This window comes from Oryctolagus cuniculus, chromosome 3 (assembly GCF_051225735.1).
Source record: "Oryctolagus cuniculus isolate XC-2025 breed Fujian yellow rabbit chromosome 3, ASM5122573v1, whole genome shotgun sequence".
Classification (NCBI taxonomy): domain Eukaryota; kingdom Metazoa; phylum Chordata; class Mammalia; order Lagomorpha; family Leporidae; genus Oryctolagus; species Oryctolagus cuniculus.
This window is the reverse complement of record NC_142869.1, coordinates 116,754,841-116,781,719: the sequence shown is the minus strand read 5'-3', so window position 1 is coordinate 116,781,719 and position 26,879 is coordinate 116,754,841. Positions and strand designations below refer to the sequence as shown.

Below are 26,879 nucleotides of genomic sequence, written 5' to 3'. Positions count from 1 at the left end.
TCTGTTATCATCCGGAGGGGTTAGATACTCTCTTGAGAGATTAATGATTTTATTTACAAAATGGGAAACACGTCAGTTTGAAAACCCAGCTTGTTATATATCAAAACAGGACAATCACCATGGCAGCTTTGGTTTGGGAAATACCAAGGCCCTGACATTGATGGGTGTGCATCATCTTCCATGATGGGAAGATCTGGCTGTCACCTGCACCCACTCCTCTTTCTCTCCCTTCAAACACTTTCAAATCCAATCTCTCCAGAGGTACACTAGCCCACAACTGCAGGAAGAGGTCCAGACCTGGCTAAGCTTAAGCTCTTTATGGCCCCATGGGACTTCTCTGAGATGCCCATGTGGACCACCAGCTATCACATCAAGGCACACATTTGGACTTGGGTGGCAAACCCATGCAACTCTACATTAGCAGTGATTATCAAATGCCCAAAACCCAAAACGTGATCCATCATGCCTATGTGGGCTACTGGAATTAAGAAGTCACCCCCGGCCGGCACTGCTGCTCAATAGGCTAATCCTCTGCCTGCGGCGCTGGCACACCGGGTTCTAGTCCTGTTCGGGGCACCGAATTCTGTCCCGGTTGCCCCTCTTCCAGGCCAGCTCTCTGCTGTGGCCTGGGAGTGCAGTGGAGGATGGCCCAAGTCCTTGGGCTCTGCACCCGCATGGGAGACCAGGAGAGGCACCTGGCTCCTGGCTTTGGATCAGCGTGGTGCGCCGGTTGCAGTGGCCATTGGAGGGTGAACCAACGACAAAGGAAGACCTTTCTCTCTGTCTCTCTCTCTCACACTATCCACTCTGCCTGTCAAAAAAATAAAAAAGAAAAGAAAAGAAAAGAAGTCACCCCTAAGGCTTGGTGTTGGCACTCAAGGCTTTCCAAGAACCCTGAGGACAGGCAGCACAGCCCCAGGGCCTTGGGCTCAAGGGGTCCTGGCCGAAGAAAGTGCCTCCCTTAATCAGGGAGCCCCATGGGCCAGGGCCCTCCCACTGTAGGCCTCTGGAAAGCCCCCTCTTCAACCATCTCTACACCCTGTATTACACCTGTAATACCATCCCCCCCACATGCTCACACACACGCACTCACACCTTATTACCTGTGTCCCCCTTGCTTCCTTTGGGTCCTGCAACTCCTGGGATTCCTGGACTTCCCGGGGAGCCTGGACAATGGAAGGCATGAAAGGGGGTGTAAAGGCCAGGCCAACTGTGGCCCTTAGCCCTCTGTCCCCTCACCTGGGCAGGACCCAGGAGCTCACCTTTTGGCCCCATGGAGCCACTGCTGCCAGGCTCACCCTTGGCACCTGAGGGTCCTGCTACGCCAGGAATGCCGGGAACCCCGGGCGTTCCAGAGTGACCTGCAAAAGAAGGGGTGGCTGCAGGACTAGTGGCAGTTGGCAGAAGTCCTGCCATCCCCCGAGCCTGTGCCTAGCCTCTGTCATCATCAGCAAGATGCTGTCTCACACCCTATAGAGCCCTGGGCGGTTCTAGCAGTGGGTCTTTAGAGCTAGTCTCGTTAGTAGCAGGCGGGTGAGTCTTTTCCCATTTACTGCAGCACACGGGGACTTGCCGATATGTTTAGTGTTCCTGGGTGGGATACCCTGGATGGCTGAGGAATGTCACTTCAGCCTCTGCCAGCAGCCCCTTGGGTCCTCCCAGGAGAGGGCCAGGGTCTTAACAAACCCCAGATGCTCCAGGTTAACACTACAGTGACATGGAAGGTGGTGGAGGTGGGTCCTCAACTTGATTCCTCTCAGACACCCACAGTGCTTACCTTGATCTCCTTTGGCTCCGGGCAATCCAACTAAACCTAAAATGAAGAAGAACTTTCAGGAATTGCTCCCGCCACCTCCTTGGCCCAGCCTGCCACAGAAAATAAGGTAATAATTGTGCATCAGTGGCCTCTTACCTTGTGGGCCTGGCTTCCCAGAGTCACCTTTGCTTCCAGGGGGCCCAGGGGGCCCCATGGCTCCTATGTCTCCTTTCATGCCCACGTCTCCTTTGCTTCCTGAAAAACCGGAGGGATCACCGTCAGATCTGGGAGGAAGGAGTCTCAGCCAAATCCCCAACTCGGAAACCCTTGGGCTCCTGCCTGGACCCCGGAAATGAAAGATACCATTGGTGCCTTCCAGGAGCATACCTGCCTTGCCCCAGTGTGAGGAGCTGTTGAGGTGACTGGGCACAGCCGATGGTTGACAGAAGGACCACAGCTCAGTTCTCAGGGCCCTGGTCAGAGTCTTGGTCCCCTTGGGAGGGGCCACAGCCCAGCCTCACCCAGAACTGTCCGGCTGATTTATTTTATTTGATAACCATATGTGTTTATTTGAAAGTGGGGAGGAGGGAATTAAGATGTCACCCCTAGCTACCCAAATGCCCCAAACAGCCCAGTTGGGGCAGGGCAGGAGCTGGGAGCTGGGAACTCCATCCAGGTCAGCTACGTGGATGGCAAGGAGTCATGTGCTTGGCCATCATCTGCTGCTTCCCAGGTGCATGAGCAGGGAGCCGGATCAGAGTGCAGCAGCTGGGACTTGCAGTGGCACTCCCTATGGGGAATGGGTATCCCTGGCAGTGACTTAACCCACTGCACCACGATGTGCCCTGCCCGTGTCAGCAGTTGGGAAATTACTCTTCAAAGCCTTTCAAGTTGCAATCTGAACATTCTAGAAAGCAGATCCCCAGTCCTCAGACCAGCAACTTTGAGGCCCCAAAGGAGAGAAAGTTTTGCAGCGTTCTCCTACTCCCGCCAGCCATCCAGACACTGGCTTTCCTGGTGCCCAAGATTTCAAATTTTCCACTTGTCATCAGCATTCAGGCCTCGTCCAGCCCGTCCTCTCCTGAGTCCTCCATTGTTCCCTCCTCCTCTCCTGTCAGTGCCTGGCGCATATCAATTTCCTGGGGACGGGGTTCTGGGTCTCCTTCCCAAACCATAAGCTGGGCTGGGGACGGGGCTGCACAGCCCTTGGTGGCCCCAGCACACAGGGCTCTCCCATCAGCAGCCCACGAGGATGGCTGGTCAGTGTTCAGGAAGCTGCTGGAGGCCCCCACCAGCCAGGGGAGGGGATGTGCAGCTCCACACCCCCAGGGCTTGGAGCCGGGAGAAGGGCTAAGCAGAAATGGCTCCCCTCTGGGGCCCTCAGGGAGGGGTACTGGGATAGAAGATTGTTGAAAAGCACGTATTGCTCCCATAATCCTTCTGGGCAAGATTGGCGCTGGAGAGGGTGCAGCTGTCTCTCCTGTGACTTAGCAAAAGACCTTCCCAAGTCTGAGTTTTGAGTGAATTTAGATGAAAGCCTGGGGAATTGGACTCTTTGGGATGGTTGGATCTTTGAGGACGGATGGTTCCCTGATGGAAAATAGGGCACTCCTAAAGAACTCGGTTCAAGCTGCTGTCTCTTATCAGAGCATAAGGTGCAAACAGGTTGACGGCCGTTCTCGGTGCTTCCATGCTGATTTTGGAGAAGGGTCCAATGGCACTTGTTGGAAGGGTCGGGAAATTAACTGCCCTGGTGGAATTTCTTGATGCCTCATGGTCCTGGCCAGAAAGCAAGATGGCCTGGCTGTGTGAGGTCTCTGCAGCATGGTGTGGCTTGCATGCACATTCCTGCAGCTCCCAGGTCCGCATGGGAGGGACAACTCTGGGAAGCAGAGCAGTGCCAGGACCGGGCTGTGGCTCCCAACAAGGCAACACAGCTCCTTCTGACTCCGGGGTCTCCCAGGCACAGCCCCAAGGTGGGATGAGGAAGTTTCCCAGGAACCACCCTGGGGTTGAATGGCAAAACCGCTGGGGCAGAGGCCGTGGGTAAAACCGCAGACTCCTGGGGTGAGGTCCCTCCCAGCTGTACTGGCCCCAGTAGCCGCCAGTGGATTGGGCAAGCAGTGGGAAGCTGTGATCTCGTGATCTTGAGAGAGTAAATTTGGGAAGAGGAGGGGTGGGTTGGCCCCCTGCTTTCAGAAGAACTGAAATTGGAGCATTTCCCCTCTCGAACACAGGGCTTCCAAGCTCGCAGCTGCGTGTGGACTCCACACCTTCCTTCTGGCTGTGCTCCAACCCTGGGGCAGAAACACCACAGCTTGGACTCAAGTGGCAGCAGGCTGCAGGGCAAAGGCCTGGCTGTTTCCCCTTCTCCAGGAGTCTCCAGAAAGTGAGAGTCTCCCTTTTCCACTTCAAGGAGCCCTGCAGCATGCTGGCTTTGGGACGAGTCTCAGAGCAAGTTTATTTTCTGCCTCACGTGGAACTTGAAAGTATTTGAGGAGGTGACACATGCCTGTGAGGGCAAGCATGCCCGATTTCTTATAATGCAAATAATCCCTAAGTGATGTTACACGTCTTTTATCCCTGTTACAATTATCCTTTATTTGGACCAGTGTTGTGGCGTAGGGGTAAAGCTGCTGCCTGTGATGCTGGCATCCCATATGGACAGCGGTTTGAGTTCCGGCTGTTCCACTTCTGATCCAACTTCCTGCTAATGCACCTGGGAACAGCAGCGGAAGATGGCCCAAGTGTTTGGGCCCCTGCCACTCATGTAGGAGACCTGGATGAAGCTCCTGGCTCCTGGCTTCGGCTTGGCTCAGCCCTGGCTGTTGTGGCTATCTGGGGAAGTGAACCAGTGGAAAGAAGTCTCTCTCTCTCTCTCTCTCTCCCTCTCTCTCTCCCTCTCTCTCTCTCTCTCCCTGTAGCTCTGACTTTCAAATAAATAAATAAATCTTTAAAAAAACAATGTTCCCTCTTAAAGAGTGGTGTACTATTCCCCATTCATAAGCAAGTACCTTGAGGCTCAGAGAGATGAAGTCATTGGCGGAAGAATCTAGCAACCCAAGTCCTTCCCTTTCCACCTTACAGGACAGCTAGCACTGCTACTAAGAACTAATAACAGTTATTATTTATTCAGTGCCTGCCATGTGGCAGACAGTTTGAAAACAGCCTCTAACCCCCAGAACAGTCCTGCAAAATCTGTGTGGCTTAATTATTATTGTTGTAATCCAATGGCCGCCCTTGTACCTCATCACACAGGTGAACAAGGGACGGAGTGGGAATGGAAGCCAAGCTGGCCTGGCTCCCCACCTCCCCCACTGCACCGTGTAGCTGTCCAGGGAGCAAAGGGGCTTGGTCAAATCCAGGGCCCCCAGGACCAAGTTTCTGAGTAGGATGCCTTGGCCTTCAAGGGCTTTTAAAACACAAACTCTGGGGCTCAGTCTGTGTTGTGAGCAAGCCCCTGATGGTTCTTACACAGGGCCTGTAGCTTAAGGACCTCTGCTGAAGAGACAGCACCTGCTCTTGATGGGGGATCAGAGCATTTGGAGCCCCCCCTTTGGAGTCAACCCCCTTACCTTCATTGTCAGTCTTCCTTCTAAGGCCCCACCACCACAGGCCTGCTCCCTTGGGTCCCTCTCCCTCCTCCCTGAGCCCCTGGCCCTGCCTACACCCCTCACCTTACCACCTCAAGGGATGAGTTACGCCGCAGTGACAGTGCCCTCCCTCTCACACCGCATCCTGTCCTTTGCTCGCCTGGAAAGACGAGATCACATGCAGTGCCTGGGAGCAGCCTGAGGGCTGGGCACAGCCTTGCCTTCAGTGGGCACTGAGCAGACCCGGGTGGCACAGTTCAGGCCCCAGCTACTGCACGCCATCCAGTGAGCCCTGACTCCCCCAGAGCTGCCCTTACCTGGGAGGCCTGGGTCTCCTCTGTCTCCCTTCGCTCCTGGTTCCCCTTTGGGGCCCATGAGGCCCGCACCGCCCTGGCTGCCCTTCTCTCCTTGGGGCCCTGGAGTGCCTGCAAAGAGAAGGGTGGTGAGGAGGGCTCCCCTGTGCTCTGGGGGACAGGAAGCATTTGGGGGAGAAGGGACAAGGGCTCCCCCACCCCGGAAAGTCTGGGGCTTGTATTAGCTCATCTCTTGGGTGGTCCTGACGAGGAAGAAGGCTCAAGAGATGACAATGGTGGGCAAGGCATAACCCACTGGGGCTGGGAAGGGCTTTGGCATGAGGACCCGGGAGGGCAGCATCCTCAGTGCCCCAGGCAAGGCACTGCTGACAACAAGCAGGGGAAGCATGAGTTACCGGGGACTCCTGGCTGCCCTCGCGGACCCTGGGGTCCTTGGAAGCCTGTGAAGAAGAGAGAGACTCAATTGCTGTGATCTGGGCTCAAACAGCTCATCTTCCAGAGCCTCCGAGGAGGGCAAGCGCCCAGCAAGAGAGCACTGGCCCTTTCTCTCCAACTCTCTCATAGACAAACACACACACACGTGCATGCACACACATACACACACACAGCAGAGTCTTTGGCAAGCCCAGGCAGCATTTATTTTCTTTCCAATGCATGGAACAGCCTGGGAACGCATCCCGCATGGCAGGTGCAGATAGACTTCAGGAGAGGCAAGTCTGCGTGAATCCTAGCTCTGCACGCAATACGAAGGATGACTGTGGAAAAGCCACACCGGGATTTCCTCATCTGTAGAACCAGCCTGTCGATGGCCAGCCAGTCCTGGGCAGGTGCACAGCTAGTGGAATCGAGAAATAATGTGTCCCACTGCCCAGGCCAGGTAACCTAGGCTAGCATGTGGAGCACAGACCAGAGGGTCTGCATGTCCCCAGGGGAGGGGGTATCGTGTAGAGGAGGGACAGGTGCAGGACAGACATGGTGTGATGGGAAACTGGGGGATACAGGAGGGAACATGAGAAAGGAGGGAGGGGAAGAGTGGAAGATGAAGGGGCTGGGTTGAGAGAAGCCCCAATGGGAGTTACCGGATTACAGAGCTTTGCTGGGTGTGGCCAGTTGAAGGGAGTGGGTCAGGGATGCCCCCAGCAGAAGTGGGGGGAGGCACAGTTGAGCTCCGGGGTGTGCATTTCTTATGCACCCCCTGCAGCCTGCTTCTGGGCCCTGTGTATGTACGTGAGGTCCGTGGAGGCCTGGAGCTGAAGGCAGGGTAGCTGGGTGTTGGAGAGACTGCATGGCTCTACTGTGAGCCTCAGGCAGGAGCCTGTGTCACATGCACACCAGGCAGGCTTCCAGCTCATCCTTTAGAGCAGGACTCAGTGTCTCCCATCTGGGGAGCTGTGGATCCCACTCTGCCTCCCCTGTACGCTCTCTGTGGGCAGAAGGGGGAGGGAGGCAGTCCTGATGGCCTGCTCCAAGCTCCCCCAGGCTGTGAGAGTGTGTGTGTGTGCGTGTGTACATGATGGTGCTGGTGTGTGTCGGCATGCACTTGAGGGTGTGGCTGCGTGCATGTGAGTGCATATGTGTGCACTGAAAATGCTGCTGGGAGACAGACTTAGAGCAAGAGGCTCTCAGGGGTCCCTTCTGCTAACCCATGAATCAGCTCCTCGAGGGAGATCTTCCCTCCTAAAAGGGGTCCTCTCTGTAGCTGCTGCTGTTTGCTCTCTGCCTGCGCAGCCAGGTCTGTGTCAGTCCCCTTCCTTGTAAATCCTTTGCCTCGGCTCCATCTCTGGCCAGGGTCTCAGCAGCCCCAGCCCCTCAGGGAACTGGAACGCATGGTCCAAGTGCAGGGTGGAGTGGGCTGGATCAGCTGCAGAGCCTGCTGTCCCCGTGAGGGACAGCTCTGAGTCCCTGGCTGGGCAGGTTTAGGCGAACCAATGCTTTCCCTGTAATGATGATGGGCTTTAAATCATGATCTCCAGAAATTCTCTGGAGCTCTCTCACCCCATTTTATAGACAGAGAAACTGGGGTTCATCAAGGCAGGGGGATGTTGTCAGAGCCACAGAGACATGTCTGACAGACGCGCAGTCCTTGCTGGACTACAGAGCTTGACTTTCTCTGGGTGTGTGCACAGGGAGGAGACTGCAGCGGCTCCACACCCTTCCCGCCCACCCTGCCAATCAGCCCACAGGCGCTCTCCTGCCAGACAGCCTCCCTTTGGGGGTCTGGACCCTGGCGTGGGTCCCTGGCTACAGCCTGCAGCTCTCATGCTGAGCAAGCCCACTGGGTGCCCCTGTACACACACACAGCCTTTGCTTACCTTTCTCTCCTTTGATGCCAGGTGGGCCTTGGGGACCTGGAGCACCTGAAAGGGAAAAGGAATTCAGAGCCCAGCCTGGACACAGTGTAGCAAAATATGATGGGGCCAGGAGGCAGCGACAGTACCTGTGGCTCCATTGTTTCCTGCAACTCCCGTGGCTCCCTTCTGACCAGGAGACCCCGGCAGGCCAGGTGCACCCTGGGCCCCCTTTTGACCTGGGAGATGTGAGGAAGAGCAGAGACACTCACTTGTCAACCCACAAGATGGAAGGAAAATGCCCCTCACTCACACTTTCACTGAACCCGGAGGAGCAGCCCAATAGCGGAAGGAAGAAAAAACGAAAGAACCTCTCCCTACAAGAAGTTCATGGGGCATCAGAGGGCAAGGAAGTAAATGTGTCGATGATGTCTTCTGAGAGAGGCTGAGTCAGACACACTTGGGTTCAAGTGTAAGCCAGGCAAATTGTTTCAACATGTTCAGCCTCAACTTCCTCCAGTAAATGAGCTTAGTGTGCCAGTTACTCAGGCTGTGCAAGGTCCCAGCGCGTGCGTGCACCTTGCAAGGAACCGCATCATGCTCCCTACTGGTCTGCTCCAGAATAGGGAGGTTGATGGGGGCGGGAACCTCTCATGTCTGGATTCCCAGTGCCTACCTGGACCTCATCCATACAGCTTTCAGTACATATTTTGGGTGGAGGAAGGAAAGATGTCTAGGACAGACAGGGGTGGGCTGGAGAAGGGAGGGGTTGGTTCCACAGTCCCCTTCCCTGAAACTCAGCTGGGGCACCATTAACCACAAGCATGTCCAGGAAGCCGGGGCCAGACCAGGGAGCCGCCCTGGCTGCCGTCTCTGTCCCAGGCTAAATTTGTGACTCTGAATGCCGCAACCAGCCGTCTGCTCCTCCCCTCCTGTTTGTCTCCAGGGGATTTTGCCCTAGAATGGGCTTTGGAGAGGTCTGGCCAAGGCAGGGCAAGCCGTGGGCAAGGGCAGAGGCCCAGGCTCCGGTGGGCAGTGGGCCAGAGGTGGGGCAGGTTCTGGTGCCTGAGAAGCACCCCTAGCTTCTTCAGCTGTCTTCTCTCCTGGTTTCTGGGCTGCAGAAGGAGTGGGAAGAGAGGCTGACAGATAAAGTCAGAGACAGAAAGACACGGGGAGACAGCTGGTGATGACATATGGCCCCTGGGCCCTGGCTTATGATGGTTCCACACAGGATTTTTAGACTTTGTAATGGGTTTACCAGGTTATTAAATGTATTTTAGGGGCTGGTGCTGTGGAATAGCAGGTAAAGCTGCTGCCTGCAGGGTTGGCATTCCGTAAGGGTGCCAGTTTGAGTCCCAGTCCCAGCTGCTCCACTTCTGAGCCAGCTCCCTGCTATGGCCTGGGAAAGCAGCAGAAGATGACCCAAGTCCTAGGGCCCCTGCATCCATGTGGGAGACTCGGAAGCAGCTTCTGGCTCCTGGCTTCAGATTGGCCCAGCTCTGGCTGTTTCAGCCATTTAAGGAGTGAACCAGTGGATGGAAGACCTCTCTCTCTCTCTCTCTCTCTCTCTGCCTCTCTGTAACTCTTTCAAATAAACAAATCTTTTAAAAAATGCATTTGAGATATATGATGGATTTAAACCTTATCATAAATTGAGGAGCACCTGTACGTACAAATATATATATGTGTGTGTGTGTGTGTGTGTGTGTGTGTGTGTGGAGAGAGAGAGAAATTAAGAGATATCAGAGGAGGGGGGAAGATCCAATTAAAAAATTATTTGAGAGACAATGAGCTCCCCATCCACTGCTTAAACCCCAACCCCACCCCCCAGTGCCTGCAATGGCTGAGGAAGGCTGGGACAGGCCAGATCTAGAAGCTAGGAAGTCAGCCCAGGTTTCCTACATGAGTGACAGGGACACAACTACTCAAGCCATCACCACTGTCTCCTGGGTTGTACGTAAGCAGGAAGCTGGATCAGTAGGCACTCCAATAGGAGCTGCAGGCTTCCTAACCTGTATCTTAACCATCAGGCCGAATGTTTGTCCTGAGAAGGGCAGATTTTAAAGGTCAGACTCAATCCACAGAAGTTTGTTTATGTGAGGATTTTGTAGGAACGATCCCTCCTTAGAGGGGAGACATCAGCATTCATCAGGGTGGGTTACTCAAGCATTAGCTCATTTAATCTTTCCAACAATAACATCAGTAGATGATATTAATAATGGTGTTGAGTCCTGACCCTGCATTAAGCCCTTCAGTAAGATCTTTTTTCTGACAGGCAGAGTTAGACAGTGAGAGAGAGAGAGAGACAGAGAGAAAGGTCTTCCTTCCATTGGTTTACTCCCTAAATGGCCGCTATGGCCAGTGTGCTGCACCGATCCAAAGCCAGGGGCCATGTGCTTCCTCCTGGCCTCCCATGCGGGTGCAGGGCCCAAGCACTTGGGCCATCCTTCACTGCCCTCTAGGGCCACAGCAGAGAGCTGAACTGGAAGAGGAGCAACGGGACAGAACCGGTGCCCCAACCAGGAATAGAACCCGGAGTACTGGAGCTGCAGGCAGAAGATTAGCCTAGTGAGCCATGGGGCCAGCCAGTAAACTTTTACATTTATTGTTTTATCCTCACACCCATCCCAGGGGGTCCTCTCATTATCTGCATCTGAGACAGGGAGGACGTGGACTTCAGAAATGTTAAGCAACTTGCTCAAGCCACCCAGCTCATGAGAGGCAGAGCCAGCATCTGTCCCTGGCCATCCAAGTCCATGCTCCTGCCGCAGCAGGAGGCTACTGCAAAGATCTCATGACCAGTGGCCTGGTGTGTGCTGAGCCTCTCAGACCCAAGAGTTCTGTCTCAGGGGCATCATGTGCATATTTCCCTTCAGAATGAAATCTTGACTCTGTGCTGGTAGAACAAGCAGAGCTGTGGGTGGAGTGTGTGTGTGCATGTGTGCCTGTGTGTGTATGTGTGCCTGTGCTCATGTGTGTGCATGCATGTGTGCCTGTGTGTACTGTACATGTGTGGCTGTGTGTCTATGTGTGCCTGTGTGTGTACGGTTCATGTGCACATGTGTGCCTGTGCATGCCTGTGTGCCTGTGTGCACGTGTGTATGTGTGTCTATGTGTGCATGTGTGCTTATGTGTGTACTGTGTTCGTGTGCATGTATCTCTCTGTGTAGTATACATGTGTGCATGTGTGTCTCTGTGTGCATGTGCGTGCTGTGCATGTGTGTATGTGTGCCTATGTGTGTACTGTGCTTGTGTGCATGTGTGTATGTGTGTGTACTGCACATGTGTGCCTGTGTGTGTATGTATGCCTATGACCACGTGCATATGTACCTATGTGCATGTGCATGCACCCAACATGACACACATGCGGGGTGAGGAATATGGAAAGGCAAAGCAGCCATGGGCCCTGTCCTCACACAGCACTGGGCATCCTTTTGCACTGTGTGTGCCTCGCCTCACTTGCGTCTCTCATCAGCCCTGCCCAGGTAGGTCACATGAGCCCTGGAATCTTCTATGCAGGTGAGTTGCTGAGGTAAACTTAAGGAAATGACCCAAAGCCACACAGCCAGTGAGACCTTGGATTTGAACCCGAGTCAGCTTGAAGGCTCAGCCTGTTCCTCCGTGATGTCACCCCCCCGCCCCGTCATTACTGTCACTGGGGTCAGAGGAGCTCAGCACAGGATGAGCACAGCACCTGGTGACAAGTGCTGAGCTGTAGGTGAAAGGCACCTGGAAAGAGAGACTTTGGGAGCTCTGAAAAAGAGGCTTTGGCAGCTGGGATACCTGGGCGGTGGGGAGCTGAGGTGGATGGAGTCAGTCAGGCCTGGGAAGATGGTGCATTGGTGGGGAGCATGAGGAGGAAGGGTCATTTCAGGCCAGGAGAAGGAACTGAGAGTCCAAGCAGGCATGACTGGGTGTGGGGGAGGCCATGGGGACCTGTGCAAGGGAAGCTGGGGTCAGATTTGACCCAGTCCCAAGATGACATATGCCTAGGAGTCCTCGGAGGAGCTGTAGGGGAAGAGCAGGATGGGTGACAGCGTGCACCTACCTGGGGCGCCTCGTTCACCTTTGATCCTCAGCATCTCTACAAGTTAAAGAGAGAGAGTGGGTTGCCGGTTTACTGCAGGGGCACCTCAGCTTTGCCCCACCCGCAACAGGAGTTCCCAAGATCCACATGTGGAGTCTGGCCCCACCCGGGTCAGCAACAGGGACATTGGCCAGATGTGGGGTCGGGGAGGTTGTACACCAAACACCTGGGTGTTCTCAGGGAAAAGCCCTTGTGTGGTCTATACCCTGACAACTGTGGAGGTGCAGAAAGGGGCTTAGGGCTACCTGTGTGCCAGCCATTGCTCCAAACCAGGCCCCTTGGGTTAAGGAGGGGTCCCCTCATGTTGGTCAAAACAAGCTCCGCTCTTCCACACGGCAGACAAGGGAGAGACGCTCTCAGGCTGTCAGCAGGACTGGCCTGAGCGCCATCTGTTTGCCCGCAGCCACAAGGCCCTGGTGGAGAGGCTGGGGCCAGGGAGGACCCCTGGCATTTCCCACCCTGGCTCTGGTTCTTCCTACCCACGACCATGCTCTGGTTGGCCAGCTGCATGGGCGTGGTCACCAGCAGCGCCCCAAGCCCTGGCTCAGACCCTCCCTCCTGAATGTGCTGGATCCGTCTGGGAACTTGGTGATTCAGACACCGCCTTGGCTGGCAGAAGCTCCAGTTCCTGGCTCTTGGAGGTCACATTTCACTTGGTAGGCCCCTTGGTTGGTCCCTAGGTTCCTGACTGCAGCTTCCCTGAAGGGCTACTTCATGCTCACCCCACATGGCTCTCACACTGCATGGTCTCCTGAAGCCCCATACCAGGCCAGGGTTCTGGAAGCCCTTGTCCTCCTGCCAGGGAAGGGGACTCATGCCCCAGCATGTGAACAAATAGCTTCCCATTCCCCATTCTCTCCTGAGGAATCCCAACCCCAACCCAGAGGGGTGGGCGCCAAACCTGGGTTCTGGAAGAAGTTGTCCACCCGCTGTTGCAGGCGCTCCTGGCTTGTGCGGACCTGGAGGAGCTGGGCCTGCAAGCTTTGCCGCTGGAGGGTGCCCCCTGCTATTTGTGCTTCAGGATTTTGGGAGAAGGACGGGTTGTCCTCCATGGGCAGCGTTCCATTGGGAAAGTACATCTCCAGCGCTCTGAGCCGCTCCTGCAGATTCAGAACTGGACCCCGCCCCCACAGTATCCTTTTTAGGGACCTCCTTGAAGGCCAAAGCATTGGAGCAGCTCCCAATGTCCCTGGGCCATGTGTGCATGACGTTGGTTGCCCCTGAGTCCCCGAACGCCATGTTCACATGCTGTCGGGACATTGCACAGAGCTTCTTCTGCATCTTGAATGCATGTACTCCATGCCTAGGCGTGGCCTTACCCAGCCCCAGGATGGCCCTGCTTGGCCTAAGGCTGTGCCCTTGGCACTCACCATCAGTCTCCAACCTTTGTGCAGTTAACCCCTTCCCACATGCTCTGAGGGTGGATGCATGACAGCTACCATGCTGCTCTGGCTTAATGTATCCAAGCCATGTGCAGACATGACCTTAATATGTATCTGACGTGTGTGCATGACCTTAATATGTATGCTGACTGTGCATGCAGCACTCTCGAGAGACTTTAGTGTCTACCAATGGCATGGCAACAAGACTTTAACATCTGAGCTGAAGACACTTTGAAAATGAAGTCATCTTCAACTGAACACCTCCATCAACAAAGCCCTCTCCTGCCCAGAGACTGGGGAGCCTTCGTGTCAGGTATGCATGGCATACCCTGATTAATGCCATTGCTTGAGGGGCCAGTGCTATGGCATAGTGGATTAAGCCACCTCCTGGAGCGTTGGCATCCCACATGGGCGCTAGTTCAAATCTTGGCTACTCCACTTCTGATCCAGCTCTCTGCTAATGTAACTGGGAAAGCTGCCGAAGATGACCTAAGTCCTTGGGCCCCTGGTACCCATGTAAGAGACCTGAAGTAAGCTCCTGGCTCCTGGCTTTGGCCTGACCCATCCCCAGCTGTTGTGCTCATTTTGGGAGTGAACCAGCGGATGGAAAAACTCTCTCTCCCTCTCTGTCTCCCTCTCACTCTCTCAGGCACACAGCACACCATCCCCTTTGCTCCTCCCATCACTGTGGCTGACCAGGGGATGTGCACCCTCTTCCAGCAAGAAGGAGAGGTGGCCTCAGGATCTCTGCTCAGTCTGAGCCCAGAGGGACCACACAGCCCCGGGACTGCTTTACCTTGCATCACCAGCAGCCCAGTGCCCACGGTGAGCAGAATCAGGTAGATGACCACTAGCGCCATGAAGAAGTTCACCCTTATTTTCTTCTTGGGCTTTGGATCTGAAACACATGCAGGACAGAGGGTAGCAACTGCAGAGGGCACCAAACATGGGTGCCATGTGCCAGGACCCCCACGGTGTGAGCAGTGGGCCCCCAGGAGTCATATGGGAAAGACACAGAAAGCCCACAATTCTCAAATCTTCCCCAGTCCTCCTTCAGATCACTCATTCATGTGGCTGCACAAGGGAGGCCGGCCTCAGGTTCAGCACAAGATACAGCCTCAGAGACAGCACCAGACCTGGGGAAACCTAGCATGGGGTGGGAATGGAAAGACACAGGGACACAGGGGTGACTGAGGCTGGAGGTGGAAGTGAGCGCAAGCATGGGCTCTACGGATGGGTTAACGTCAAGCAGGAGAAGTCGTGTTGTCAGAGTAGTTCCTGGAGGTCCAGCCAAGCCCAGAATGCCTTTGTAAATGCAGACCTCCCACCTGGCATGGAAACCAGGTTTGTTAGGAACTGTACGACCTCCCGAGGATCTGATGAAGATTTTATCCCCGATGCTGACCGTTCCATCAAGGGTAGAAAAAGCTGCTAAGGAAACACGACTTCTGGCTGGGATTTGGCCAATGAGGCTCCTCAGGGTGAGAGAGCGAAGAGCCTCTGGTAAACAAGAGCAGGCAGCCTTCCCTGGAGCAAACCATGCAGTCTGGACAAAGACAGGAGGGAAACGGGTTTCAGAAATTTGACAGCTCTATTGTCTCATCCAAATTAACAGTCTGCTCCAGGGGGAAATAAAAATGAGGTTTCAATTCCATCAAAGATTTCAATGAAGCAAAAAGGCTGCACACAGACTTGAGCCTCCCCAGGCCTACCCTGTCCTGGTGGCAGGAGATGGCCTGGATAGGTGTTCTTCTCCCTTGCTTTGACACTAGTGACACCCAGTAGGCGTCCCACCTTCCCAGCCCGGGACCACCTGGTGAGCACACCCAGAGAAGCAGTGTCTGCCCCAGCGGCCTGATGCATCCCAACATCCGCGTGGTGTTGGAAAATGTCCTGTCCCTTCAAGCACCACCAGCAGGGGGCAAGCAAGAACACCGATGGCACCGGGTGAGCGCAGTGAACCAGAGCAACACAGGGCTGGGAAGACTAAGTTGTCATTGGAGCCACAGCCCACAAAAGTAGCCACAGCCCACAAAACTAGAGATTTAAATAGGACGAAGGGCTTCCGAAAATACTACACAGAATGTTCAGGATACAATGGAAAATCACCCGTCAGGGCAAGAACAGAGAAAAATCACAACTTGAATAAAAAGAGATCTTCTGGGACTGGGATTGTGGCACAGTGGATTAAGCTGCCATGTGCACTATGGGTACCCCACATGGGTGCCAATTTGAGTCCTGGCTGCTCCACTTCCAATCCCGCTCCCTGGTAATGCTCCTGGGAAAGCAGTGGAGGATGGCCCAAGTGCTTGGGCCCCTGCCATCCATGAGGGAGACCCAGATGGAGTTCCAGTGTTCTGGCCTCAGCCTGGCCCAGCCCTGGTCATTGTGGCCATTTGGGGAGTGACAGCAGATGGAAGATTCTCTCACTCCAACTCTGCATTTCAAATAAATAAATTAATTTTTATTTGAAGAAAAGAAGAGACAGTCAAGAGATACCATCATAGAGATGGCACAGATGGTGGAATTATTTGACAAGAATTTTAATGTAGCTTTAACAAAAATGTTTTAATAAACAATTACAAATATTCTTGAAATAAAATTTTAAATAAGGGAAAAACCTCACCAAAGAAATACAAGATAAAAATAAACAAATAAAAACTTTAGAAGTAAAGAACCCCAAAAATTTCAAGATAATCTCACTAGTGGCCTCAGCAATATAACAAATAGGAGATAAGAATCAGTGGATTCAATGACAGGACAGCAGAAATTACACAATCTGAAAAGCAGAGAGTACCAATAGGAAAGAGAAAAACCACGAACAGATCCTCAGACACCTGTAGGTTGATAACAAAAAAAAAGAGTGTGGAGCTAAAAAAAAAAAAGCAAGTATAATATTTTAAACTTCCTAAATTTGGTGTAAGACATAAACTTCCAGTTTTAAGAAGCTGAGTGAATCCCTAAATGATAGATAAATCCAAGTAAGTCTACCTCAAGGAGTATTGTAACTAAAAATATAAAATATATATAATTTTATAAGTATATATAAAGACAATGAATACTGAAAATCTAAATAAAAGGGGTTGGCATTGTGACATAGCAGGGAAAGCCGCTGCCTGCAGTCCCGGCATCCCGTATGGGCACCAGTTCGAGTCCCTGCTGCTCCACTTCCAATCCAGCTCCCTGCTAATGTGTCTGAGAAAGCAGTAGAGATGGCCCAAGGCCTTAGGTCCTTGCACCCTCCTGGGAGACCTGGAAGAAGCTCCTGGCTCCTGACTTCTGATTGGCTCAGCTGTGGACATTGAGGCCATTTGGGGAGTGAACCAGCGAATGGAAGATCTTTCTCTTTCTGCCTCTGCATCTCTAACACTGCCTTTCAAATAAATAATCTTTTAAAAATTAAAAAATCTAAGTGAAAAGAAAAAATCTTAAAAACAGTGATAATGCTGCATTACCTATAAAGAAATACCAATTTAAATGACAGCAGATTTCCCATCTGAAACCATGAATGCCAAACGTAAGTGTGACAATGTAGTTTGTTGAAATAAAAGTATTGTAAACCATGGTTTCCATAGCCAGTGAAAACATCCTTCAGGAATGAATGGGAAAGTTAGACAAAAAGATTTTTTTGCTAATAGACCGAACTTCTAAAATTGGCTAACAGTAGTCCTCCAAGAAGAAAGAAAATGGTAATAGAAGAAGGCCTAGACTTTCGACAAGGAAAGTGAACAATAAGTAGACCATTCTCCTCATAAGCTTTTAAAGTTACATTTGCATTTGAAAGAAAAATTATAAAACCATCTGATGCGATACTCCATGTATTAGAGGAAATACTTAAGAAAATTTTATTTTGAAAGAGGAGAAGATAAAAGGACATCAAAAGAAGGAATATTTCTACAGTTTATTGAATTGGTAAAACTTTGCTATTGGTACTCTGGGATAAGTTGTGCAGAGACATTGCAATACCCCAAGATACTACTAGGGAAAGCTTTTCCAAGTGATAGTCCTAAGAACACTATAGGGAAGTAAATATGAAATTCTGAAACTGTTTAAATTATGCATCAGAAGTTAATGAAAGAAAAATAGATAATTTAGAAACAGAGAGAACAAACATGCATGCACAGTACCTTGGCAGATTTAAATCCTTGCATTTCAGTAATTAATTTAAATGGAAATGGTCTAAATATGAGGGAAAAATTTGTAGAAAATACTGTTAAGTTATAAGTGTTTTGGTGCAACACAACTTGAAATCCAAGCCTAGCAATTTTTTCATAATATGCATTTTCCATGCACTATTTAACTGAGTTCAAAAAGCATGACCCAGAGGGTACTATTGAGGTGCAGCAGGTTAAGCTGCTGCATGTGAACCAAGCATCCCATCCTGGAGCACCAGCTTCTCTGCTTCTGATCCTGCTCCCTGCTAATGCAGCTGGGAGGGCAACAGAAGATGGCTCAGGAGTGCTTGGGCCCCCTGCCACCTGTGTAGGAGATCTGGATGGAGTTCCAGGCTCCTGGCTTTGGCCTGGCCCAGCCTTCGTCACTGTGGCCCTTTGGAGAGCAAACCAGTGGGTGGAAGAACTCTTTCTTCCTCACTCTGCCACTGCCTTTCAAAAAAAAATCTTTTTAGGAATGTACCTACAAAGCATCTAAAGGTGGTATCATGCTTTCCCCTTAAGACAGAGACCAAGGCAAGGATGTCTATTCTCACTCATTAAACACAGTGCTGGAAAGTTCAGCTAGGGCAATGAGACAAGAAAAGGAAAAAAAAAAGGAAATATATTGGAAAAGAAGGAATAAAGCCATTCCTATTTGTAAAAGACATGACTTGGTATACAGAAAAATCCCAAAGAATTTGTATTTAAAAAAAAAAAAAAACCTTCTTGGAACTAGTTAACCCATCAAAGTTGCAGGATATAACATATGAAAATCATATGTGAAGATACTTCAGAAACTTGTGGGGAATTAAAAGGTCAGTTTATTTTGGTGAGAAAACATTTGAAATTCATGCATAATTTTTTCATGATAAACATTTTCCACAAATTTTTTTTAAAGAACCTGTGTAGACCAATAAAAAAACAACTGAAAAATGGAATTTAAAACACAAGAGAAAAAAGAAAAGAAAGAGCTGGTATTGTGTCACAGCACCTGCAACACCAGCATCCCATATCAGCACCAATCCAAGTTCTGGCTGCTCCACTTTTGATCCAGCTTCCTGTAATGCAACTGAGCAAGCCGCAGAAGATGGTCCAGGTGCTTGGTCCCTGCACCCATATGAGAGACCTGGATGGAGTTTCAGACTCCTATCCATCTTACCCTTTTTCTCTGTAACTGCCTTTCAAATAAATAAATATTTTTAAAACTACACAAAAGCATTCATAATTACTAAAAATGAAATATTTATGGATAAGTCTCTTGTAAGCTACAATTATTCTGATTTAACAAGTAATGAATGACTTAGATAAATGGAAAGACATACTGTGTTCATGGACATGCTTGAATATAGTAAAGATGTCAGTTCTCTCAACATTTATCTGTAGGTCTAACACAATTGCTACTAAAATTTCAGCAAGTTTTTTGGTAGGTGTAAACAAGCATGTAGAGGCTGGCACTGTGGTGTAGCAGGTAAAGCCACAGCCTGCAGTGCTAGCATCCCATATGGCTGCTGGTTTGAGTCCCAGCTACTCTGCTTCCAATCCAGCTCCCTGCTGGTGTGCCTGGGAAAGCAATGGAAGATGGCTCAAATCCTTGGGTCCCTGCACCCTTGTGGGAGACCTGGAGAAAGCTCCTGGCTTTTTGCTTTGGATTGGTTCAATTTTGGCCATTGTGGCATTGGAAAGTGAACCAGTGGATGGAAGACCTTTCTCTCTCTGCCTCTGACTCTCTGTAACTCTGCCTTTCAAATAAATAAATAAATCTTTAAGAAAAGTCAGTAAAGCTATATGAGAAACAAAAAACAAGCATGTATTCAACGTATATGAGGAACCCCAAGCTCTGTGCTATAGTTTGAACAAAATTTGGTTCCTGAGATCTTATAGATGCAGATGCTTCATCTTTAAAGTAATAAACTGGTGATACTGAGAGAGTGGAAGCTTGATCCAATAATGGTATTTAGAAGGTGGGCCTGGTGGGAGGTCTTTAGATCAGCGGGGGCATGCTTTTGGAAGATAGCTGCTGTAAGAGGGTTGATTATGGAGCCAAGTTGGACCTCCCTGCTTCCTGGCTTACCACGTGGTTCTGCCTCTGTGATGTTCCATCATTGCCATATTCTGGCCTTACCAGATACCTAGCCAGTCTTGGACTATGCACCTCCGAAACTGTGGGTCAAAATAGACATCTTCTCTCGGGGGCCAACGTTGTGGTGCAGTGGGTTAAAGCCCTGGCCTGAAGCGTTGGCATCTCATATGAGTGCCCGTTCTAGTCCTGGCTGCTCCTCTTCTCATCCACCTCTCTGCTATGGCCTGGGAAAGCAGTGGAAGATGATCCAAGTGCTTGGGCCCCTGCAGCCATGTGGGAGACCCAGAAGAAGCTCCTGGCTCCTGGCTTTGGATAGGCTCAACTCTGGCCATTGTGGCCATCTGGGGAGTAAACCAGCAGATGGAAGACCTCTCTCTCTCTCTCTCTCTCTCTCTCTACCTCTCTCTCTAACTCTGTCTTTCAAATAAATAAATCTTTTTTTTTAAAAAAGTGTCTTCTCTCAGATATTTGCTATAGTGACAGAAACCTAATAGCCAGCAATCCTGAAAAGAAGAATAAAGCATGGGGCGTAACTCTATGTTAAAGCTTACAGTACAGCTCTAGCAATCAACCTGGTGTGATATTAGTAGAGGGATAATCATGTACACCAATGGAACAGAATAAAGAACCCAGAAATAGACCTACCCAAACTTGCCCAACTGATTTTGGCAGAGGTACAAAAGCAATTCAATAGAAGAAGGAGAGCCTTTTAATCAAATGGTGCTGGAGCTATTGGCCATTCATGGACCAGAAAAAGAAAGGAAAAAGAGACTTGCTAATACCTTATATAAAAATCAATTAAAAATGGATTATAGACTTAATGGTAGAATGTAAATCTATAAACATTTTAGAATAAAGTTTAAGAGAAAATCTTTTGGGCTTAAGGCTAGAGAAACAATTCTTAGCATCGGCGACAAAAGCATAGCCAACAGGAAGAATTGTAAAGTTGGATCCCTTCAGAACAAAAACTCTTTCTCTGTGAAAGATCCTGTTATGGAGCCAAAAGATAGTTAATTCTAGAGATAAAATATTTGGAAGTCATGTATCTGACAAAGGACTTGTATCTAGGATGTATGAAGTACTTTCAAAACTAAATAGTAAAAAAAAAAAAAATCCAATTAAAACATGGGCAAAAGGTACAAAGAGACATTAAACGGACGAGGGCCTACAAATGGCAAGAAGGCACATGAAAAGATTCAGCATCATTAGCCATCAGGAAAATGCAAATGGAAACCTACAATGAGATATCAGCAGACACCTATGAGAATAGCTGAAATAAAAACCAGCGAGAATGTCAAACGCTGGCAAGGTTGCGGAGGCACAGGAGGAGCTGCACATTTTCGGTGGGACTGTGTAGTGATACAGTCACACTGGGCAATGCATCGCTTGCTTCCTGTAAAAACCAACATGTCTTAGAAACCAGCAATTGCATTTTTAGACATTCATCTCAGAGAAATTAAAACCTAACTCTCACACAAAAACTTTTATGTACATGGTCATAGTAGCTGTATTTGTAATTGTCAAAACCTGGACACAGTACAAATGCCTTCCAGTGGGTGAATGGTAAACAAACAAACAAACAAACAAAAACCCTAGTGGTATATTCCTATCACAACACGGTGCTCCTTAGTAAGAAGAACCAAGTGTTGATATCTATAACAACTTAAGTGGATCCCAAGGATACTACACTATGTGAGAAAGAAATTCCAACCTTAAGAAGGTTACAGCCTGTGTAATAACATGTTTATAACATTCCTGAAATAGCAACATCATAGACATGTAGAACCCATTTGTGGCTGCCAGGAATTGGTGATTGCTGATGGCAGAGTGAGAGGTGTGTGCGCCTCTAAAACATAGACCTATGCAGAATTATATTCACACGCACACAAATGGAGAAGCTCTCTGGACTCAACTTCCTGGTTATGATCTTGCACTAAAGCAATGGAAAGGGTTACTACTGAGGGAAACTGGGTGAAGGGTCACCAAGACCTCCTTGTACATATTTTGCAATTTTCAGGGAACCTGTAATTATTTCACAATAAAAAGTAAAAAAAAAAATTTGCAAACCTCTACATTAAGTTGTAATGTTTAGAAGATGTTGAGAGTGAACAGAACAAGTCAGAACAAGTTCATGGCATGATAGCAGCCACACCAGCCAAGACTGCACCTGAGTGAACTGGAGGGTTAAGATATTAGGGGAATGCACAAAAGTTATCTTCCGATTATCTCTAGAGCAGGAAAAAGGGACGACTAGACCCGCTGGGAGCCAACAGTTCGTCGTAATTAAAACAACAAAAATCTTAACTTCTCCATGTGCATTTTGTCTGGGTCTTCTCTGTGAAGAAATACGGACTTCAGGCAGAAGTTCTTGGGGGAAAAGTATTATGAAGAAAGATGTGAAGCCTGAAATAGTTGAGAGGTTGGGGGTGAGAGGCCCACACAAGCTACATGTATGCTGGTGTGGTCTTGGACAGCAGGGCTTGAGCTGGACAAATGTTCCCACTTTTCCACAAGCTAGAAGCAGGATGTGAAAGATTCTGTCACAGGGACAGATGCAAATTCCCACGTTCAAGTGCAAATGCTCCTTGGCTGGGGTGAGGGGTGGTACGAGGTGGCACTGGTTTCGGTTCCTGGGTATTTGCTGGAGGCTAAATGGAGCAACAGCCAATGTCCAGTCCCTCCAGGAAAGTAAAGCAATTTTTGTGGTAACCTCTCCACAATGGATGCATACATGAAATCAGCACATGTGCAGTGTCAATAGGTATGATTTTTATTCTTCCTCCACACCTGGAGAAAGCTAGGAACAAAAAAGGAAAGGCATGATGGGAGTATCTTGCTTGCAGTGCTGATAATGAAATAAAGGGCTATCTGCTGATGGAATCAGGGTGTGAAATCACGCAGTGCCAAAGGGGTGGAGGCAGAGTATACTTTGCGTTTAGAATGTCCTGTGACTTTGAAACCCATCATCATTTTCAAAATTAATTTTAGAGAAAAGCAGTTACATTCTAGATGTTTCTCTAGCTCACTTCTATATGTTTCTGCAGTGTGTTGTTAAGACATCCCTGATCCTGTATCCTTAAGTAATTAAAGAAAAAAGATGAATATTTGATCAGGCAACAGGGAAAGGCAGCATTTTATATTTCAGTGCTGGCAACAATGCAGAATAATAAGTGAGAAAATGACTTTGCACATGGTATTCAGTAGTGTTTTTGGTGAACAGTATATGGAACTTTTAAGATTTTTTTTTTCCAAAAGAAAGCAGAATTAACTCTATCCAGCAGAAGTAAGTAAGTAAAACAATCTCAAGAGACAAAAAAAGAAGGAAGGATAAGACACTAGGTACAACAGCTTCAGTGTCAGTTAACCCCCTGCATACTGCAGTGGAGTGCCTGGGTGTGAGTCCTGGCTCCACTCCAGGATTCAGCTGCCCACTGATGTGCACCCTGGATGACAGCAGGGATGGCTTAAGTATGCAGGTTGCTGACACATGTAGGACACTTTGAGTGAGTTCTGGGCTTCTGATTTGGTGGGCATTTGGGGAATGAACCAGCAGATGAGACCTACCCCCTTCTCTCTCTCTATTTCTTTTTCTTTCTTTCTTTCTTTTTTTTTTTTTTTTTTTTTTTTTTTTTTTGACAGGCAGAGTGGACAGTGAGAGAGAGAGACAGAGAGAAAGGTCTTCATTTTGCTGTTGGTTCACCCTCCAATGGCCGCCCCGGCCAGCGCGCTGCGGCTGGCGCACCGTGCTGATCCGAAGGCAGGAGCCAGGTACTTCTGGTCTCCCATGGGGTGCAGGGCCCAAGCACTTGGGCCATCTTCCACTGCACTCCCTGGCCGCAGCAGAGAGCTGGCCTGGAAGAGGGGCAACCGGGACAGATTCCGGTGCCCCGACCGGGACTAGAACCCGGTGTGCTGGCGCCACAAGGCGGAGGATTAGCCTAGTGAGCCACGGCACCGGCCTCTCTCTATTTCTAACTCATCTCTATGTTTCTGCCTCTCAAATAAATGCATTTTATTTTATTTTATTTTATTTTTAAAGATTTACTTGAAAGACGGAGTTACAGAGAGAGAGAGAGAGAGAGAGGTCTTCTATCTGCTGGGTCATTTCTCAGATGGCCACAACAGCTGGAGCTGGGTCGGCCAAGGCCAGGAGTCAGGAGCTTTCTCCAGGTCTCCTGTGAGGGTGCAGGGGCCCAAGAACTTGGGCCATCTTCCACTGCCTTCCCAGGCTATTGCAAAGAGCTGGATTAGAAGTGGAGCAGCTGGGACTGCAGGTGGTGGCTTTACCTGCTACACCACAGCACCAGCCCCAATACATGCATTTTTTAAAAGAAATCAATAACAAGTTACAATGTCTGTAGCTGTCCAAGTCATATTATTAGATATAATAAGTCCTAAGGGATGGCTCTCATTCTGTTCCTTTTATTAGAAGGCAGGAAATTGGGAATGCATTTGGTTTTGTTTTAGTTCATGGCACCCACGACCCGAATGGGAAATCTGGGATTTGCCCTTGACTCTAGCATCCCCTGCACCAACTGGATCCCACCATCCCAGTCCTATGAATCTGACCTCCAAGACTTCTCCAGAGTGTTCCCTCCCACCCTGCCCTGCAGCCGTGTCCCTCATGGTCACTTTCCCCAAGCTGCTGCTGTCTTCAGCTTGCCCCCTGCTATGAAGGGGAACACCATCTCCAAGCAAGCCAGGCCTCTTGGTTGATGCCTGAAGCTCTTGCAGGTTCCCTGTTGCTTTCCACACAAATTTGGCTGTACAGCATGGAGCTATTTGTCCTTTGTGGAATATTCCCTAGGAATATGATACAACAGGTGGCGCCCCACCCTGACCACAAACTGCCTCCTTTCTATAACCACCCCTCTTGTCCTCTTCACTTAGAAGAGGTGTCAGCTTCGACCTCCAGGGTCTCCCACAGGCTAGAGGTTTCCCCAGTGACCTGTGCAAATCTAGGTCTCAGTTGGCAGTGAACTCAGATGGTCGGTTTCTGGTCGGACTCACCTGCCACCCTCCTGCATCACCGATGTAAATGTAAGCCCCCCAAGGCCTTCTCTGTGCTGAGTGCAGTAGCCAGCAGGCAGTAGATGCTGAGCATTTGTTCAGCTGACTTTCCTGAACATTTCCAGTATCCTAAGAAGTCGCATACCCCTAAGGATGCCTTCTGAGAAGTGCTGAATAGCTAACAACGATCACAGCCACCCACACTCATGCCATTCTCTGTGGCCACACTATGATATCCTGGAGGCAGAGCCCCAAAACTTTCACCTTTGTACCCACATTCATTCCAGCCAGGCACCTGCACAGGTGGATGTGCACTAAGGGGAGACTCAGGCGAGTGGCACAGCTGCTCTGTTCCCATATAGACACCTTCCAGAAAAGCCCAGGAGTGGGAAGGACTGATCATCTTGGAAGCCGATTCCAAGAGCAAGTTCTAGAATGGCAACTCAGAAGGCATGAATCAAAAGCAAACTCACCCCATGCCTCTACATGCCACAAATTCTAGAATCTGTTAATAAGCATCACCTGTAGAACCCCATGAGAAAATAAAAACAACAGAGTTGACTGAAGCTTTAAAGCCTGAATGTAACCTATGGCATGCCAATTATGAAGCTACAGACATCTCCTAGCCAACACGAAATGGAGAGAGAGTCTCCAACCAGCAATACCCAAAGCATCCTTAAGGAATTTGAAAGGAATTGCCTCCAAAACTAAGTTGCACTCGGCAGGTTTCATGGATTTTTTTCACCTGCTTTGTCTTACATTGCCATCTTCATCACACAACGTGTGTGCCAGAATAAGATACTCATAAAGAGGGGGACAGCAAATAAGCTTTGTCATTCATTGAAAGGAAATTATTTAAATAACATTTAAAAGAATCATGAAGCTAAAAATACTCCAAACAAGTTTTACACTAAAATGTAGCCTCTATTTTTAGCATTCCAGAAATTTCTAACTGCAGCATTCCAGACATGCACTAGTGAGAGTTACATGCAAAACTGTGACAATGGTGCAAGCCTAGACTCTTTCCCCCACTGACTATTCTTGCATCCCCCTAGCAGAAAAACTATCCTACTAGACAATCCCATAACCAGGGGGTTGTACTTTACCATTCAGTTCAAAGGTCTCCATCATAGAGCCCATGGTTTGTTGGAAGGCTGCTGGTTCTTTGGTGCTACCCAAGATCTCTTCTTCCTTGAGGATGCTATTATTTTTCATTGCTAAGCTTTATAGTTGCCCAAAGTCCTATAGCAGCAGAAATGCTCCCCGTAAGAGGAACCACTTGGAAAAGATTGTTCCTATTTAACCACTGTAGCGAGTTGTAGACTGTGCAGCACTTCCCTTTGGCTCTGATTCCTGAATTTGCAAACTGTTTCCTGACATCATCAGGATCAGGCATTTCTCAAAAACGAGATCTTCACAGGTGGAGCTCCTGCCTAATGCAGCTGGCTGCTAAGGGGTGGGGTTGGGGGGATGTCCAGGGGGCTTTGGTGCATCCCCCTATTCCAGGCTCCCTTTCCAAGCTCAGCCCCAGCTTACTGTCCAGTGCACACTCCAGCCACACTTATCTGGTTCTCCACGTTAGAGTTCACCTTGGCTGCTCCACGTGTGATTCCTGGAAACTGGTTAGAAATGCAGAGTTTTAGTGTCCATGGCTTGCAGACTGAATACAGATCTACAGTGATTTATACACGCTGTGAAGTCTGGGAAACACTGCTCTAGACCACACACTTAGTAGGCAATTACAAGGGTACTTCAAAAAGTTCCTGGAAAACAGCATTAGAAGATAAAGTTTAGGGCCCAACATCTACCCTAGTGGTTAAGATGCCCGCATCCCCTGTCAGAGTACCTGGGTTGGAATCCCAGCACCAGCTCCCAACCACAGCTTCCTGTTCACATGCACACTGAGAGGAAGTGGTGATGGCTCAAGTATTTAGGGTCCTGCTACCCACACTGGAGACCTGGGTTAGGTTCCCAGCTTAGTCCCAAAGACATCCATTGCAGGCATTTGGGGAGTGTACCAGTGGATAGGAATGTTTCTCTCTCTCTTTTTCTCTCTCTCTCTCTCTTTCTCTCTCTCTCTCTCTCAGATAATTTAAATAAAATAAAAGAAGATAAGTCTATTTGACATAAAGAAATGTTTCAGTCCATGCATAATTTTTCCCTGATTGTTCACAAATGTTTAGAAGACCCCCGTGTATATTTCTCATATTTCCCC

At 49.6% G+C, this 26,879-nt stretch overlaps 1 protein-coding gene across 2 annotated transcripts in view; it reads right to left on the bottom strand.

Moving 5' to 3' along the window:
• MARCO (macrophage receptor with collagenous structure) overlaps positions 1-25,938 on the bottom strand; it is a 36,134-nt gene extending 10,196 nt beyond the window's left edge. Inside the window, exons 1-12 of one of the 2 annotated variants that reach the window (XM_008258480.5) lie at positions 25,771-25,938; positions 14,217-14,318; positions 12,940-13,152; positions 12,000-12,035; positions 8,101-8,190; positions 7,976-8,020; positions 6,059-6,103; positions 5,667-5,774; positions 1,913-2,011; positions 1,778-1,813; positions 1,263-1,361; positions 1,104-1,166 (exon numbers count right to left, since the gene is read on the bottom strand). In XM_008258480.5, the coding sequence (XP_008256702.3) occupies positions 1,104-1,166; positions 1,263-1,361; positions 1,778-1,813; positions 1,913-2,011; positions 5,667-5,774; positions 6,059-6,103; positions 7,976-8,020; positions 8,101-8,190; positions 12,000-12,035; positions 12,940-13,152; positions 14,217-14,318; positions 25,771-25,879 (1,045 nt within the window). In that variant the 5' untranslated portion in view covers positions 25,880-25,938. The remainder of the gene's footprint in view (positions 1-1,103; positions 1,167-1,262; positions 1,362-1,777; positions 1,814-1,912; positions 2,012-5,666; positions 5,775-6,058; positions 6,104-7,975; positions 8,021-8,100; positions 8,191-11,999; positions 12,036-12,939; positions 13,153-14,216; positions 14,319-25,770) is intronic. The other variant, XM_017342794.4, reaches the window with a different exon arrangement.
• Between the last annotated feature and the right edge of the window lie 941 nt (positions 25,939-26,879).